General features: G+C 43.7%; 1 protein-coding gene across 1 annotated transcript in view; it reads left to right on the forward strand.

Moving 5' to 3' along the window:
• The window catches only part of otud7a (OTU deubiquitinase 7A), a gene marked incomplete at its 3' end in the record, with an annotated part of 24,816 nt that extends 22,225 nt beyond the window's left edge, over positions 1 to 2,591 (forward strand). Inside the window, exons 10-11 of the mRNA XM_080539324.1 lie at positions 541 to 625; positions 1,002 to 2,591. Of these exons, the coding sequence (XP_080395450.1) occupies positions 541 to 625; positions 1,002 to 2,591 (1,675 nt within the window). The remainder of the gene's footprint in view (positions 1 to 540; positions 626 to 1,001) is intronic.
• Positions 2,592 to 16,763: the final 14,172 nt, after the last annotated feature.

The raw sequence follows: 16,763 nt of genomic DNA on the forward strand, positions 1-16,763 counted from the left end.
GGAATGAGTTTATGTAAGGGTGTCCATTTCACATTCCTGCCAGTCAGGTGCTTCAGCTAATCCAGGAACATGGTGGACTGGAGTATGAATGGACTGGAGGGAAAGCGACAGAACTTGTTTCCGAAATCTCCAGATTTGTTCTGTAGGCTTACAGTACTCTATGCACAGAATTCATTATGAAATATGCTCCAAACATTTCAAGCATTCAGCTCTTCATTTTGTTCCTGATGTATCGCATGAATAGGCAGTAATTAGTGGTCCCTCCATTGGTAATTGTGAAATACAGATATAACTCAGTGCTTAGGCTCCTGGTTGCTTCATTTGTTTTTGGTATATTCATCACTGTAGGGAAAGCACTCTGGAGGGAACTAAGCTGATGACTTTGTTCATTCACAGGACAGCCAGACCCAGAACCACATCTGTCATGAAGCTCTGACATGAACCAATTGTTAATCCTCAAGTGTTTTGAAATCATCACGAGGTAGGCAGTCAGAACATTAATGGGTGATAATCACGGTCTCTCTCCTTCCTCCCTTTCAGCTTCATCCTGTCTCTGGAAGCCAAACTCAATCTGCTGCACAACTACATGAATGTAACATGGATTCGAATTCCATCAGAAACCAGGGTAATTCTTTTTTGGGGAAATCATTTTGGCTTGAATTTATTTTTGTCCCAGTTTCAGATGGCGTTCAAATCAAATGCAGGCCCCGAATATATTTGTTTTATTGTCGATGTCAGAATGTAATTATCCCCATTTACTAACTATAATTCATCTATCTTAGTGAGGACATGTTGACTGATTTGTCCAGAGGGAAAATTGATTAATGTGTTTGTTGTGAATGAATGCAATTATATAATTTAAATTAATTGAACCCATTGATAGTCAAAATGTTCATTCCAACTTGTGCTGGAATGGTTGTATCATAGATAGAAGGACATTGGGGTGGTATGGTGGGTCTCTTGTTGTGTCTCACAGCCTCTCTCTGTGGTGTGGACTGCAGGCTCCTTTGGCTCAGCCAGAGTCTCCCACAGCGTCTGCAGGTGAGGATGTCCAATCTCTGGCTGAGTCCATAGACTCTGACCGGGAGTCCGTGGGCAGCAACTCAAACGTGAACAGCGGCAAGCCCAGCAAGGAGAAGGACAAGGACAAGCAGCGCAAGGACAAGGACAAAAACCGGGCCGACTCCGTGGCCAACAAACTGGGCAGCTTCAGTAAGACGCTGGGCATCAAACTGAAGAAGAACATGGGAGGCCTGGGCGGCCTGGTGCACGGGAAGATGAGCAAGTCCAACTCTGGCTCCGGTCGCGGCGGCGGGGAGAATGGGGAGAAAGTGAAAAAGAAGGAGTCTAAGACCAAGGGGAGTAAGGAGGAGTCAGGCCAGTCGGCTAGCTCCACCTCCTCGGAGAAGGCCACTAGCCCCTCCCCCACAGACGGAGACAGACCCGCTGGCTCCTCCCCCGTGGAGAGGCTGGAGGGAGCAGGAAAAACCTCAGGAGACAAGACGCTGGACAACTGGAAGTACAGTACCGACGTCAAGCTCAGCCTCAACATCCTGCGCGCGGCCATGCAGGGGGAGCGCAAGTTCATTTTCGCCGGCCTCCTCCTCACCAGCCACCGTCACCAGTTTCACGAGGAGATGATCAACTTCTACCTGGCCAGCGCCCAAGAGCGCTTCAGCCAAGAGCAGGAGCAGAAGAGGAAAGAGGGCGAGAAGAAGCCCCCGGCCAACGGCCCCGCCGGGGCGGCCCTGAGGAAACCGGAACAGGAGAGTGGCTTCCAAAGGGAGAGGTCAGACGGTTCCCCCCCAGATAGCTGCTCCCCTGTCTTGCCCCACCACAGTCACAGCCACAACAACCCCCAGCTGGCCCTCAAGGGGCAGGGCAGAAACAGCCCCACACCTCCTCCGCCCCCTGTCTCCGTCCCCCCGCTCACCCCACCTCCAGTCTCAGCCCCGGCCACAGCCACACACCCAGCCCCAGCTCCTGCCCAGTACTGCTCCCCCAGCAACGGTGCTAAGAGACCCGTGTCCGTCCCCGTGTCTGTCCCCGTGTCCGTCCCCGTGTCTGCCCACTACAGCCATACGCCGCCTATTCAGAGGCACAGTGTGATCCACCTCCGGGACGTCAGCGTCCAGTCCTCCAACTTCCAGGGAGAGCCCTATAAACCTGCGGTGGGCACCCTAAAGACATGCGCCACGTACCCCCAGCAGAACCGCTCTCTGTCCTCCCAGAGCTACAGCCCAGCTCGCCTGTCCGGGGTCCGTACCGCCAACGCCGCGGAGACCCTCCCCTACAACATGCCCGGAGAACACAAGTCCCACACCTATACCAACGGCTTTGACGCAGGCGACATCCGGGACTGCCTGGAGTACGCCGACGAGGACCCCCCCTCATCACACACCTGGCTCAACCAAGACAAAACCAAAGGGCGGAGCTCTGGGTGCCCCACGTACGGCTTTCAGCAGCGGCGCTGCAAGAGAGAGAACTGCTCCTTCTACGGCAGGCCGGAGACAGAGAACTACTGCTCCTACTGCTTCAGGGAGGAGATGAAACGCAGGGAGAGAGAGGGCAAGGTGCACAGGCCCGGGTAGTCCATACAGCCACAACAGCCAGTGAGGCGACAGCTGGTGCAAAGCAAAGGCCACAGTCCCGGAGGACAGCGAGAAACAACACCACCCTCTGCACTCTGCATTTAGTACAACATAATGGCATACATTTTCCTACTCTGTTGACGGACACTGTCCTTGTGTCCCTGTTACCTTTTTTGTCTTGTTAGCCAAAGAACACTGTTACTTAATGATGGAGGAAGTGCAACTGGAAACAGTTTACAGCTTTGGCCAGAGATTGTGCTATTTTAGTTTTTTTTTCCGTCTCATTGATCTTTTACTTGTTCTAGAGTAAAAGCCATCTCCTGTGCAGTATTTCTGTAGAGTGGAAAATGATTAGGAGAGTAATTGAATCATTTGAGAGAAATGAAACAATATGTTAATCTTGGTAGTAGATGGGCACGCACTCCAATCGGTTTGAATGCAATATGTCACTACTTAGTTCCTTGAGGTCTGTTTATAGAATTTTGTGTTTTAGTTTTGCATAAAAAATATCTGTAAAGGGAGGCAAGTGCACTACTAAATGTAGTGACTTTTTAAAAAGCAATAATTTGGTGATTTTAGCAACTTCTAAAGCCCACTCCCTCCCTGTTTTTGTCTATGCATCCATACTATCAGCCAATAGATCTAATGTACAGTGTGTGTTTGTTTTTGCATTGATATGGAATTATGTCGAAGTGCAACCTCACATTTACTGTTGTATGAGGATTTGAATACAGATACATGAGTATCATGGTGCAGTATTGAAAAAAGATCTGCTCTTTGCGCTGAATCTTAACTTCAGATCCACGTGTGTAACACATCCGATGCTGGGATCTCAGGTGAGGATTCAACCTTTAGTGTGGACCTTCTCTCTCTCAAGCACTGCCAAGCTACAGCAACTCCACTAACAACAGTCTCCATTAGCAGTGTTAGACAAAACCACAGCATGTACAGTACATTTTGTTCCAAAAACTGATCAAACGACGTTAACCCCCTGGGAGTGAATAGGTTCTCAGGTACAGTATGCAATGTGTTAGGTATGTGTCTCTGACACACCTATTACGAGTTAAATGTCAGACAAATCATTGGAAATGATCATGAGCTCAAACTCCCATTATACAGTATTTTGTGGGGAAATATATTCACTGAGAGGAGTTGCGGGTAATGTAAAATGTCTTCTTTGTTTGACGTATAATTAAATGTCTGTGTCTCTGCACAAACACACAACACTAGTGTGAAATCATGCTACTAGCACTATGTGGTGACATGTAGATATGTCACCGGTCAAATATGAGATTGTCTGTTCAAAACTGTCATATCAGGAGGCCATAAAAGCGCCTGCCACTCAGAGCACCACAAGCCTTTGTGATATCATTAGTGCTTTATCCAATCAGCAGGCTTCTAACACAGCTCCTGAAAGTGCTTTCTGCTCATTCTACTACATGACTTCTGTAAAGATGCTGTGTACTTGTATACTGTGTTTATGTGTTGTTCTGGTGATGCCTGGATACCACGCTATCCTTAAGTGAGTGTGTGTCCTGGCCAAGGATGTCCACTGCTTCCTCAGTTCACTTCCGCCTTTCTACTCCACACACCGCAGTGTTCCTCCTACTCTACCTTTCTATGTGACCAGTTCATGGACTCTCACTGTATTTAGAACTGTAAGATATGATTTTGTATTCATTTGAGAGTTTTACACTACTTTAAATTATTAATTTGCACATTAGGTACCAATGTAAATATGAAAAAAGAAAACAAGAATAGTTTATTGTTACAAATGAGTTGTCTCTGTCTTTTGTTATGTTGATGCAAATGTTGACGAAATGGATGAGATTTAGACCCAAAGTTGTAGTTCGTAGGCTGGTCTGAAAACGTTGCTGCACCGATGAGTGCAAACACCATTGTAGCAATGTATACCTTTTTCTAAACAGGAATATTCCATTTAATTCCTCTTTGGTACATTCCACCAATGGTGGAATCTCTTTGTGGGTGCTTACACTAATAATGTTTAAGTTGGCTTCAAAACTGAAGACTTAGCCTGTAATGCCAAACATCCATAGGGATCATGCCCAGATCGCTGTGACCATGGTACTGTATTTATAGAGAAAAACATTTTTGGTGGTTGCCGCAATGGCCAGAATTCATGGAAAAGGTTATTCATCTTAACGTAATTTTTTAAAATGAGACTTTTCCATTTTGTACATACTTCCATACTTCAAAAGAAATAGAAAAAAAGAGGGGGAGGAATCCCACTAAACCGGTCTGAGGTTGAGGAGTTTGGAGCTTTGGGAGTGTACTGTACTGCCAAGTAGGACAGCATTCCACAACTGTACCTCTGCAACTCGGCCCTTTTCCTCAGGGGTCGCCCAAACATTGGGAAAGGAAGTATTGCCACAGGGAAACAGCTCAGCAAAACAAACCATACAATATCTCCAGTCCATTCATGTGTAGGATCCTCTCTGTCTGAATGTTGAAACCTATAGTGAAAGCCAAGTGAGTGTCACATGTCAAATACCCTACTCTACACCAAATAAAAGCTCAAATATGGATCTAAAGAACAGTACACCCAGAAGATGTGCAGTACAAGCAGACATTTTAAGAAAGCAGAGGGCTGCTATCCATCATATTCACATATATGTGAGAGCCCGGTGACAGGCCTGCTACCTATCAATCACCGCACACAGCCAGTTAGGATTCTCTCCCACATGACCTAGTTTACTGTGTGACTGTCTAAGGCTCTCTCCCCCAACCTCCTCTAACTGTCTGCTATCACTCTGACACTGCAGCACTTGTCAATAAAGTCTGGAATCTGTGTCAGGGTGCGGATGTGTGATTATCTGAGGATTAAGAGTCTCAAGGAATGAGAAGTAACACAAGAGAAAGAGAGAGAGAGGAAGTGGAGTCTGTCTTTGTTTTTAGTTAGTTTTCTCTCCCCACCCAGCCTGTCCTTCCTGTGTCGGTGGAGTGAGAGAGTGAAGAGAGGGCTGTTCAGAGGGCAGCAGTCTGCATGTGTGGGATGAAGTGAATGTCTCTGTGAGGAGAGGAGTCAAGTCTTGTGACTGTGGTAGTAGTGTGGGAAGTGTGTGTTCTTTAAGAATCAGCTCTCAGTTTAAGAATGTGCCCCTAGCCGCAGGGGGCTCAAGTCACAGTCGATGCTGGGTGAGAGTCACATGTAATGATTTATGAACCTGACAACTTTCACGGTTTCATTTGTGACATATTTTTTTTAAATTAAAAAAATCTGAAATTAGTTACATATTGACATTTCTTATTCATAAGCATGTCACAACAGCTCTGGGACAATGACAATGAAAGTAATATGGATGATGCCATCAATGTTATGCTCAGTATTATGATCAATGGCATCGGGTATATCACTTCTTAGTACTTAATGTTTTCTAACCTCTGTGTATCCTCTTACTCAAAAACACTTGCTGAAAGAGACAGGGAGGATTGTCTTTCAGTTTTTTGGGGATTCTCTTTACTTTGAATTTGCATACGGGTCCTCCCTGCTGCTCAGAGCAACAAAGAGCTCTATCAGATGCACGCAATAGTCTTTTGGCAGGCCTGGCACACTTGCTGTTAGCAGACAGCCCTGAATCCATGTTGCCACTTGCATGGCAGTAATTTCCCAACTAGATGCTTATCAAAAACACTAATTATAACCCTGCTTTCATGTCACTTCCAGATGCATCTGTCTCCCTTTCTCATGTAATCAGCTCTCATCTGAGGAGGCCTAACTAAATGGATGACTCTTATACATATTGATGATTAAGCTGATGAAACCACTCTTTAAGATATTCAAAATTAAACAAGGACCAATTATACATTTGAATGGGTATAACATGGTTGCCTGAGATGCCCTCTCTAAGCAGTTGGGCACTAAACAAATAAACACTTCCTGTAAAGCTGATCTTTTACAGTGTTTTTAGTCACAGCCAATGGTGGTGTTTTATTGACGGTATATTAGGATCAGTTTCATTGACAGGACAGTGTTTAAGACAGGGCTCCCCTGTGTGTGTGTCCTTGGTCTAGTATTGCAGGGAGTGGGTGTGCTGAGCTCTCTACCCACAGCTGAGCCTTGTTCATCATGGCCAGTGCCAGCCTCCACTCTGAGCTCATGGGCTAGTGCCAGGAGTGGGTGGCATCTCATAGCCCTCCAGCCTGCCCTCTGGGGCTTGGCGTGGAGGGAGAGGGAGCTGCACACATGGGTCGCTGTGTGGAGGGGACTTGCTGCTACTGTTGCTCTCTCTCATTCTGTCACTCTCTCTCACTCTATCTCTCTCTCTCTCGCTCTCTCTTTATTTCTCGCTCTCTTTTTCTCTCTCTCTCTCTTATTGCCCACATTCTACAGTGAGTCAGTTCCCAGCCAGTGACGCCTACACACCTGCAGGTCAGAGAACACCCGGGCCTACACACAGTCTCCCACGCTGAGTCTGAGTGTGTCTGGGCTAGTGCTTCACAAAGCACTGGGTAATACCACCACCCACTCCTCTTTCTCCTTCTCTCCTTCTCTCTCTCTCTCTCTCTCTCTTTCTCCCCCACAATCACAGTACCTACACACTGTGACACATACTCATCAAACGGATTCTCTCCATATCGCAGACAGGCACTTGAAATGGAAAAATTGGAATGGTATTATTCCACCTACAGAATACATCACCAGAATATTCTACTCTAATATCTATTAAAAAAAATTAAGGTAAATAACTAAATACAGTAAATCAGTCAAAGTGACTTCCTCCCACCCCCACATCCTCTGTATTGAGTGGAGAGAAACACCTCCACCCACTAAAGTCCCAATCAGCTGCGCTAAGTTCTCAGAGCTCATATAACTGTCTTTGCTTTGCCCCCGGCATCCACAGGGACATAATTAACTGTGGAGGGGAAAATGGATCATCCTGAGACTGAAGAGAAGTGATTGAACTGAGGGAGAGAAAATGTGCTTACCACACGCACCCTACTAAACCGAAGAACATTTTTGGTGCATATTATCTACCCTTGTTGTGAAGAAGCACAGTATCAGTATAGGTGAATGACTGCCCATGAGTGTTGGTAGATTATTGTTGATTCTTCACAAAATGTTGTCGGTGCACAACATTTTAAAACAGAGCGAAGTCATTCTTCTCAAATAGCAAACGGGTGTAATTTCTATGACAACAACCGTGTATGAGGGTTGTGTTTGGTTACGAGATGTCAGAAAGTCACAGTAAGATTCAGTAAACATTGCTCAGTTATGCTGCCGTGATAAACCAGGTCTTAGACACAGTATAAAAGACAGTGTCAAAATGATAAATACAATAAATGGAATGGGGTGTGTGTAGAATAGGTTGAAAATGTCCTGAGGGCTGTGGCTCAGATGATGGCACACACACACACACAAACCCCTCTGGCAGTGCCAGGGGTGCCAGCTTGTTTGTGGGGTTGGCTTGGCATGTTGGTGGTTCAGACCTGCCCAGAGACAGGAGGTGTGCAGATGGAGCAGAGAGCAGACCGGGCGCTTCTTCAAGTATTTTTAGTGCCCTCTTCCTTCCTGTTACGCTCTACACTGAATGATTCACACTAGGCAGAGAGGGAGGGAGGGAGGGAGGGAGGACATGCCAGTGAGCATTGGAGGAGGTGAGGGAGCCAATACAAATACTGCCTGTGCGACGGGACAGGGAAGGTGTCATGGCAGAAATTGGACGTTGTACATTATTTCTTGTAATCTTTGTAAAAAATGTAGTATTTTCCCAAACCTCACTTTGCCAATTTGGCACACTTGCAAGCCAGGCACTAAGGAAGGAATCAGCAGCATTTGGTGACCTGCCAATTGTTATTACCCCACCAGTTACTGTACAGTCAATATTTGCATGGGTGCAGTGAGGGAACAAGGTGTACTTTCTGCTGATACTGTGGCACATGTCATGGGCCAGAATGGTGGATTGGTTCCTCTATTGGGCCTTGTCTGGGGCTGGGTTGATATGAGACCTGTCCAAGGTCCCTGTTCAGGGGTAGTCAGCTGATATGTTACTCAACAAATGTTTTTAGATATCCTAATTAAGTCTGGGCAAGGGTTGTTTTTATGATAAGAGCTACGTATGTTAGAGCTGAACCAACTCCAGTTTTTGTAGGCCAGTGGAAGTTGGTGGAGGTAGAAATCGGAGAATGGACTCATTGAAATGCATAGCACGGAATGAGGAAAGGTATCAAAGCTCATTTGTCATTCCATCCCATGTATTACAGTGAGCCCGTCCTCTGGTTTCTACCTCCACCATCTTCGCCTGCAGTAGGCTTCTCACACTGACTTCACTATACCAGCTACTGTTTTCCCCATTCCTGAAACTAAGGCTACATGCATGTGTGACAGATGATTGACAGCAACAATAACATAGATGTGAGGTGAATCTGATGAGAGGGGAAATAACACTTTCCACTTGAACTGAACGTGAGGGAGAATCCAATCCGCTCTGTGATCGAACAGCATTGAAGTGGAAGAAACGATAGAGACAGAGAATTACAAACAGACCAAATGCCGCTTATTTATGAATTTATTTCCAAATGTAAACTTCACTATTTCATGCATACAAGTTATGACAACATACATTATCTAACAATTCTGTTAATTTTTCATATTTGCATAGGACAATAGTCACAATATATCATCTAACGTAAAAAATTATGTCATAAGAAGGTACAGCAGAACAACCATAGACCAGCACATTAAATGTCTGTAGAATTCATGGAACTGTACAACTGTAATACTTGAGAGAGTAGTGATTTGGTTGATTGCAAAAAACAAAACAAAAACAATGATACCCGGCAGTTATTAAGATGAGGTCATGAAGGTGAATTGAACTGGCCGTAGAGTTGAATAAGGGTTATTTTACAGAGCGAGTTACACTGGTGCTGCCGAAGGGAGAGGAGCAGCACCTTGACGTCCCTACCACAGGCATCTGACGGTGATGAACGGAAGAAAAAACAGAGGTATCAGGAAGGCAAGTTAACATCACACAGAAGAGGTGTGGACCGGAGGACAGGCCTAAGGCCCAGCTAGAGTCTCTCTCTTTCAAATAGGCTGTATTTAAAACATACAATGGTACTGGATGGGGGATGTCATAGACAGCATGAAAGGATGCTGAATCAAACGTAACAGGCAAAATGATGCATAATGCTGCAATATCCTACACTTATTATAAGCATTGTTAGCTTATGCTTCGACAACGATAGAAAAGAATGTGAGGGAGGTTAATGCATGACTTTCTTCTTTTTATTTATTTTTTATCAGCAGACATATCTCAGGAATTCCACAATGTCACAAGGGAGATTCAGTGACTTGGTGATCTGAGGGGTAATTTGACATCATGGGAATCCCCAAAAACCAACAAGCCCATGCTTCTGGTGTTGCGTCAGACTACTTATCGAGACCCCAGAACTCACAGCTGGTGATCACAGACATCATTTTCGCTAACAGCATCCACATGCCCCGCTACTTTCAATCTAATACCTTTGGTCTAGATCTGACCCCACAGACGACCAAAGAAACCAAACTGACTACACATACTGTACTTTTCATCAGTGGCCTCTCAGTGTCAAGGGAGTTGAACTGAAGATTTACACAGTGAGGAACAGAGGCCACTGATTATCTAGAAGAGGCAAATGGTTCGATAAACTCCATAGCCATCTTTTACACATACTGTACATGCTCGTTTTGAAGGTAGCATCTAGTGTTCAATAATATATAGACAATGGCAGGTGTATGATTGAATTTCCCCCTGCAAGCACACAATCACAGGACAGCATACTATTCCACCCATGGGCCTTTGGGGGGAAAGCACCACAGTGCTATGTCATCACTCATAAGGCATCTATCTAGTACCTAAAATGCTAGTCCAATCAAGGGCACTCTCTAGCAAGGGCATTACGATGCACAGTGTGTGGCAGTGGGGGCCTTCAGGGTTAGGGTTAGGGCCAACCCTAGAAATAACTGTCTTTGATGATCGAAAGTCACACCAATGAATTATTCAACCCCTTAAATGTTGTGTTTGGGCTAGGATTCTACATACACTATACAATACATACTGGTGACCACTGACATGTTCAAAGCTGGCTTTGTTCACATTTGGAACCTAAATGGTCTGTTCACTTCAGCGACTGAATAAAGAGATTGCTTACGTTGTAAGAAGTTCGGGAAAAGGTCCATGGCTTTAAGAAACATGTTGAGTGACAAACTCGACATTTCAAACATGACATGTTGACTGACTGTTATAACTGGGTTGAATTCCAACCGTGGTATGTTACATAGTTCACAAACATTCATCCTTTCCTTTCAGGCCTTTGGTAACAACTTTAGACTGACAGGTTTGTGTAACCTAGCACTGTTGTCTAATCAGTCTAAGGTGTGGTCTTCGTCATTGCTCCATTAAGCACCCAGCAACATTATATTGTTTCCACCTTGAAAAAGCCTTAAAGCTTTTAAAGCCTTAAAGAACATCTCAACCCTTCCAACATAAAGTGGGAAGACAAGCTCACTTATTTTCGAAAATTGTACTTAAACACACAATACCAGGAAGCAACCTTTCAAATGTCACCCTCTGAGTCTGGGTGCTTTGGGGTATGACTGTGTGTCTTACTTGGACAGGCTCAGTCTATGAGAAGAAAGAGTAAAATGCTGCATGAAAAGAAAGTGAAAACGGCTGAGAAGAGTACCACATGTATAACTCACAATGTGTAAAACTTGATGTCTCACATTCAAAGAAGAGTACATTGTAAAGCAAATACAAAAAAAACAAATGAAGCATTGATGCATTGGTTTGATGCAAGCAGCACATTTATATCAAATGCATTTGCAATCCTTTGGAATGGTTGGGCATTCATTTGTAATGAAGATCATGGTTATTTCAGAGATACCAGTAACTAACCATTATACATTGTTCCTGTATTGTACAGCAAAAAAATTTAAATAACAAAAAACAAATGAATACAAAGCTAGATAATAAAAAATTATGTAGATAAAGCAGAAATGAAATATCTTAATTTAAAAACATTTGCATATCTAACACACAAAGCTGTTTCATTCAATTCTGTACATACATAAAACATATACACACTTATAAAACTGTACAAGTTTGTTAAATGTCTTGTAGTAATATGAGTTTGTACTTTGCGTCCTCAAACTTTGTAGCGTCTTAATGGAATTACCACTCTATGCTTTTGGCACACAAGTTAAATCTATCATGCATTTACTTTATGATCAAGCAAATCCTTACATAATGTGTGTCACATCCCAAGGCCTATCAATCAGATAGGCCAGATTCTGTCTGATGTATTCTCAATGCATCATAAACCAAATTATAAACATATCGTATACTGTGCACCCTATAAAAGACCAATCAAATGAAACTCAATATCAAGTCCAAATAAAAATACTTTCTTTAAAAGGATGTCCTTCTGGTTTACAAGGACAAATTAACTACCAATTAAATGTTTATAACCCATTATATAAACATTGGCCAAGTCTTTGTATGTTTAAAAATATGAATTCAGAATATTCTTTTTAGGCTAAAATCATAACTTCAACTTCTCAATAATTGAAAGAGGTATGCATTTTTGGAAAGACATGACATGAAACACATTAAGTAAGACATCAAACTATAAAAGATGAAGAAAATAAGAAATGAATACACTACTAACTCACAATGCTGTGGTCTCTATGCTTATGAAACACATTTTTAAAATAAATCAATAAAAAAAAAATCTAAGAAAATCAGTTACACAATACTCTAAAATCATGTAGAGGTCAGGAGATTTCCCTTTTCATCTTCAACCCCTGCCTTCCCCCAAGTCGCAGACTCAAGGTAACCTAGGATAACTGAATGAAATACAAACACATCCAGCTATTAAAATGAGCATTCAACGTCTTTGAATCAACAGGATATCATTTTGGGGGGCAGCAATTTCATAATGTTCAAATACACCCTGCCTAATTCAAGAAAACATCAATGGTGCCTCTACCCAAAGACATGGCATAGCAACAAAACAATATAGTCCAAAATGCTGTGACACACTAAACTCAATAATTGTTGAAATAATAATTACATCTGTGACCAGAAAACAGATAAGAAGAAAAAACATCAGAAAATTGACAATATGCAAGAATATACATAAAAACAACAAAGGAAGAGACTATACAGTATAGTATACAGTACACCTTATTCCACAGAGTTCATGTGAATGCTGTTGTCTGACTGAGGACAAAGAAAGTACAGTAAAAATTGGACATGTCTGAAGCTGCGTTCAATGGCCTCTCACGTTTCATGATTCAAGTAGTTTTGGTACAGTGAAAACAGAAAAAACCTGTCTATTATACAAATTCCACAAATCTATGGTGGCCTGTATAGGTCATTGATGATGCAAAGAGATGGATAGACTGGAGAGAAAAAAAAACCTTCTGCATTGTCACAGAGTGTCTGATCAGTGTCCTACAGTAGGAGCTTCTCCACTGACTCTACAGGGCCATGGGTTCTTAAAGGGGCAACCAGTCAGAGCATCTCAAACCTACTGGCCCCGCTGCCTTAGTTCTACTGTGTAACAAGACTGGAGGAGTGAGAGTGTAGGGGCCACAGGCAGGGACTGGGCCTGCACTGAGGAGGACGTCCTGTGTTTCCAGCGTGTTTGGACACTGACCAGCAGTGAGGGCGAAGCACTGAGGAACACCAGGAAGACTGGCGGAAACTATAAACTGTGCAGTAACTAACATATGAATAAAGACAAAAATCCACAAAGCGGTTCAAAGATGCCCTGCTGATGTTGACCCTGAGGTAAATGTGCAGATTACGGATTGAGAAATGATTACGGTACCCTGCTTGGCTAGGAGGTGACAACCGCAGAATTAAAGTATCAGGAGGGTTGTCTCATCCTTAACTCTGTGCTTTGAAACACAAATGAACACTTTCTGTACCACTTCAACTGGAATTTCAATGTGTGTTTTGTGCTACAAAATAAAGTATCTCAACAGAGTATAACAAAATGCTTAAAGGGAGAGTTAACGGGGGGAAATTTACATATTTATTTATTTTTTTTAATTCGAAGGAGTTACCAGGGTGGCAAATGACCAGCCTTTGACTGAGAGCTGGTGGTAGCACAGTGGCATTCAGAGTGTCAGCTTGCAGCCTGGAAACTATTTCACAGAGTTGATCCATTGAGGTTTCTTAACATGTGGTCTAATAGGGAACTGATGCATTTTTATCAAAATAAGGGATGTTTTCTTTTTTAGAGGGATTGAAAAAAAGCTGATTTGTGTGAGCCTTTTTTCACAGGCTATTGAGAGAGGCCCACGGGAGAGATGGGGAGGACAAGGCCTGCCATTCATAGACTTACACCTGCTTCTCTTGCCCTAGAAACCCTCCACTCAGCTAGTCTACATTTCTGCTCACTCTTATTTACTGTGGAGAGGGGTATATGGTTTATGGGGGGAATAGTTGCCAGGGGAGGGACATGGTAGTGGGCCTGTATAGTAGGCTACATATGCCATTCTGAACCATCACATTGGGGCTGGGGGGAGGTGTGGGGGAAGGGGAGGTGGGGGAGGGGTGTTAAATAGAGGAGCTTGGTAAAGCATAATATGAGACCATTGTGGACCATAGTGCCTGAACACTAAAGGGAACATGTGTGTGTGTGTGTGTGTGTGTGTGTGTGTGTGTGTGTGTGTGTGTGTGTGTGTGTAACACAGACTGTCTGGGACCACAGCAGTTTTTACAGTGGTGCCTTTTTTCCTGAAAGGTTCGCTGTGCCCTGTGCCTGAATTAGTGAGGCATGTCTGTGACTAGAAACACAAGTCAGCTTTCTCACGGTAGATCTGAGCGGCCCAGGCAACAAGGAAGCAATGCTGGTGACCACTTACACTTACACGCTGATATGTTATAGTCATTTTGGTTGCTCTTTTGTTTTAGACAAGAGTGTAAAGCCCTATTGTTATGACAGTGAAGTTTGAAAGCAGCTGTTTTTTTACTGGTTTTAATTGATGGCATGTGTTTCTCTGCATGCTGTCATTTCGCCTACGTTTCCCAACAATAAAGAAGATATATTGGAAGCTCTCCCTGTGCTCTGAAAAATGCAGCAGAATGAATAGAATCGATCTTGTCTACTGCCATCACGGCACTAGCTGCTGTAACAGTTTGAGGTGTTTCCCTGCCTCTCCCTCTCTTCCATTTTAGCTGTATGGATTAAAGTATCTATATATGATAATGTATCAGAGATCTATACTCCCTGCATCTTGACAACACACACAGCGTATTGTGTTAGGAATAGTAGTAGCCTTTACTCCTCCCACTCTGCTCTACTTCCTGCTCTAGAGGGGGTGTCCCAGAGGTTGGCTAACATCCAGTGACTAGTGCCATGTTTCCACGGTTCCCAGTGGTGGGCAAGGCAAGCAGACTGTCCTCCATTACAGAGGCTAAGGGGAGGAAGGGAGGGAGGGGAACAGGGAGATCTCTGGGGGGAGCTGCCTGACTGGGTGTCTCTTCCTCTGGACTGCTCAGCCCATGATAAAACCTTGTCTCTTTATCTGAGGCCCTCTAGACCTGGCCTCTCTTTCCTGCCTCCTGCAGATAGCTGCTATATTCACATTGTGTCCTCATGTTCCCCACCGGCCAGCGGCCCATCCCATTTCAACCCTGACCTGAAGCCTGTACTGTAACACTGTAACACTGCCGACATTGGTCCCCTCCGCTGGAGGCCTGAAGCCTCCCTGTGGTTTGGCGTTCTTGCGTTCTCTCTGCCTTGCCCTCTGTCTCTTAAGAGACAGGTAAAGCCAGTCAGGCAGGAGGACTCCCCAGGAATGGCATTTTGCCACTCCTCGCTTGAGCTATGAATAGCTCCTTGTGGGATGCAGACGTTTCCTACAGGGAGGGCCACACCAGGCGGGGGTACGAAGAGGGAAGTGGGCAGGGCGTCTGGTTCTACCTGAGAGTCTGCCAACTGCCTTGCCCAGGGCTCAATGAACACTGACTTATCCTCTATGTAAAGCCTTCATTTATTCTGGTCTTTGGTGATTTGCTTATGTGCTTTTGAGACGGACACAACTCCTTTTGGATCCATTCACGTCCCTTTCTGTTGGTCGTCTGTTATGTGAAACACTAGTACAGTACAGTCCTTAACGAAGAAACAGCTGCTTTGAAACTTCACCATCTCCATTTTCGGGGGTTGAGATTTTTCTTTCCATTGAGAACATTGACAGACTCTCAACCTCACTACATGGCAATGACACATCCTGTAGGGCTGAACAACAGCAAATATATTCCATTTGAAACTATTGAAAGCAAATCTGTTGAAAAACTATGATTATGGTCTCAGACAATGAATGCAACAAGGAGAGGGGCATGTTTGTTCATATGAGGGAGAGAACAGAGAAAAGAACTGCTGTGTCCCTGCATGTCATTTCCAGTCTCGTAACACAATGGCATTTCAATTTCAGTCCCTCAATATTGACTGAACTACGTCTTCATACAGACAGCAGGGAGGAAATAACGTGTGTTTTAATGACTATAAGCCCACAGCTAGTTTCCCTAATGTGAAAACCAACAAAAACAAAGGAAAGAGTGCAAATCTTGTTGAGTGTAAGGCTGTTTTATGTACAGTGCTGTTTGAAAGTATGTGAACCCCTTGTGCAATTATAGATTTTTTTTGTTTTTACCATGAAATATTTATTTAATCAGAACCAGACTTTTTAAATCTGATATAACAGGTTTATATCTACCAATTCCATATGTTTAGAGAAAAAAAAAAAACTAAATTATAAAGAAATGAGGGCAGGTGCAATAAGTGAACCCCAAGTTGCATTGGTTTAATCAAGTAGATATGTAGAATTAGGTGGGTAAATAAGTGGGTACCAAATGAATCAATGGAGAGATCTTTAGGGAAGACTTTGGGTGGGACTCTGATAAATAGGTCAGTTTTGTGTTACCCATACAGGTGAATGCAAAACACACCATGCCGAGAGGAAAGGAGATTCCAGAGGAACAGGGTGAGAGCACCAGTATCAGTCTGGGGAAGGCTATAAAATAATCTTAACAAGATTTAAGCTCCATCAGTCCACCGTGAGACAAATAATTTAAAATGAAAGATTTTGACCAATGTACCTTTTGGGTCACAATCAAAACCACTGTGTTTGGTGAAAACCCAACTTCGCCTACCACA

Source organism: Nansenia antarctica (genome assembly GCF_963989245.1).
Source record: "Nansenia antarctica genome assembly, chromosome: 9".
NCBI classification, from domain to species: Eukaryota; Metazoa; Chordata; class Actinopteri; order Argentiniformes; family Microstomatidae; genus Nansenia; species Nansenia antarctica.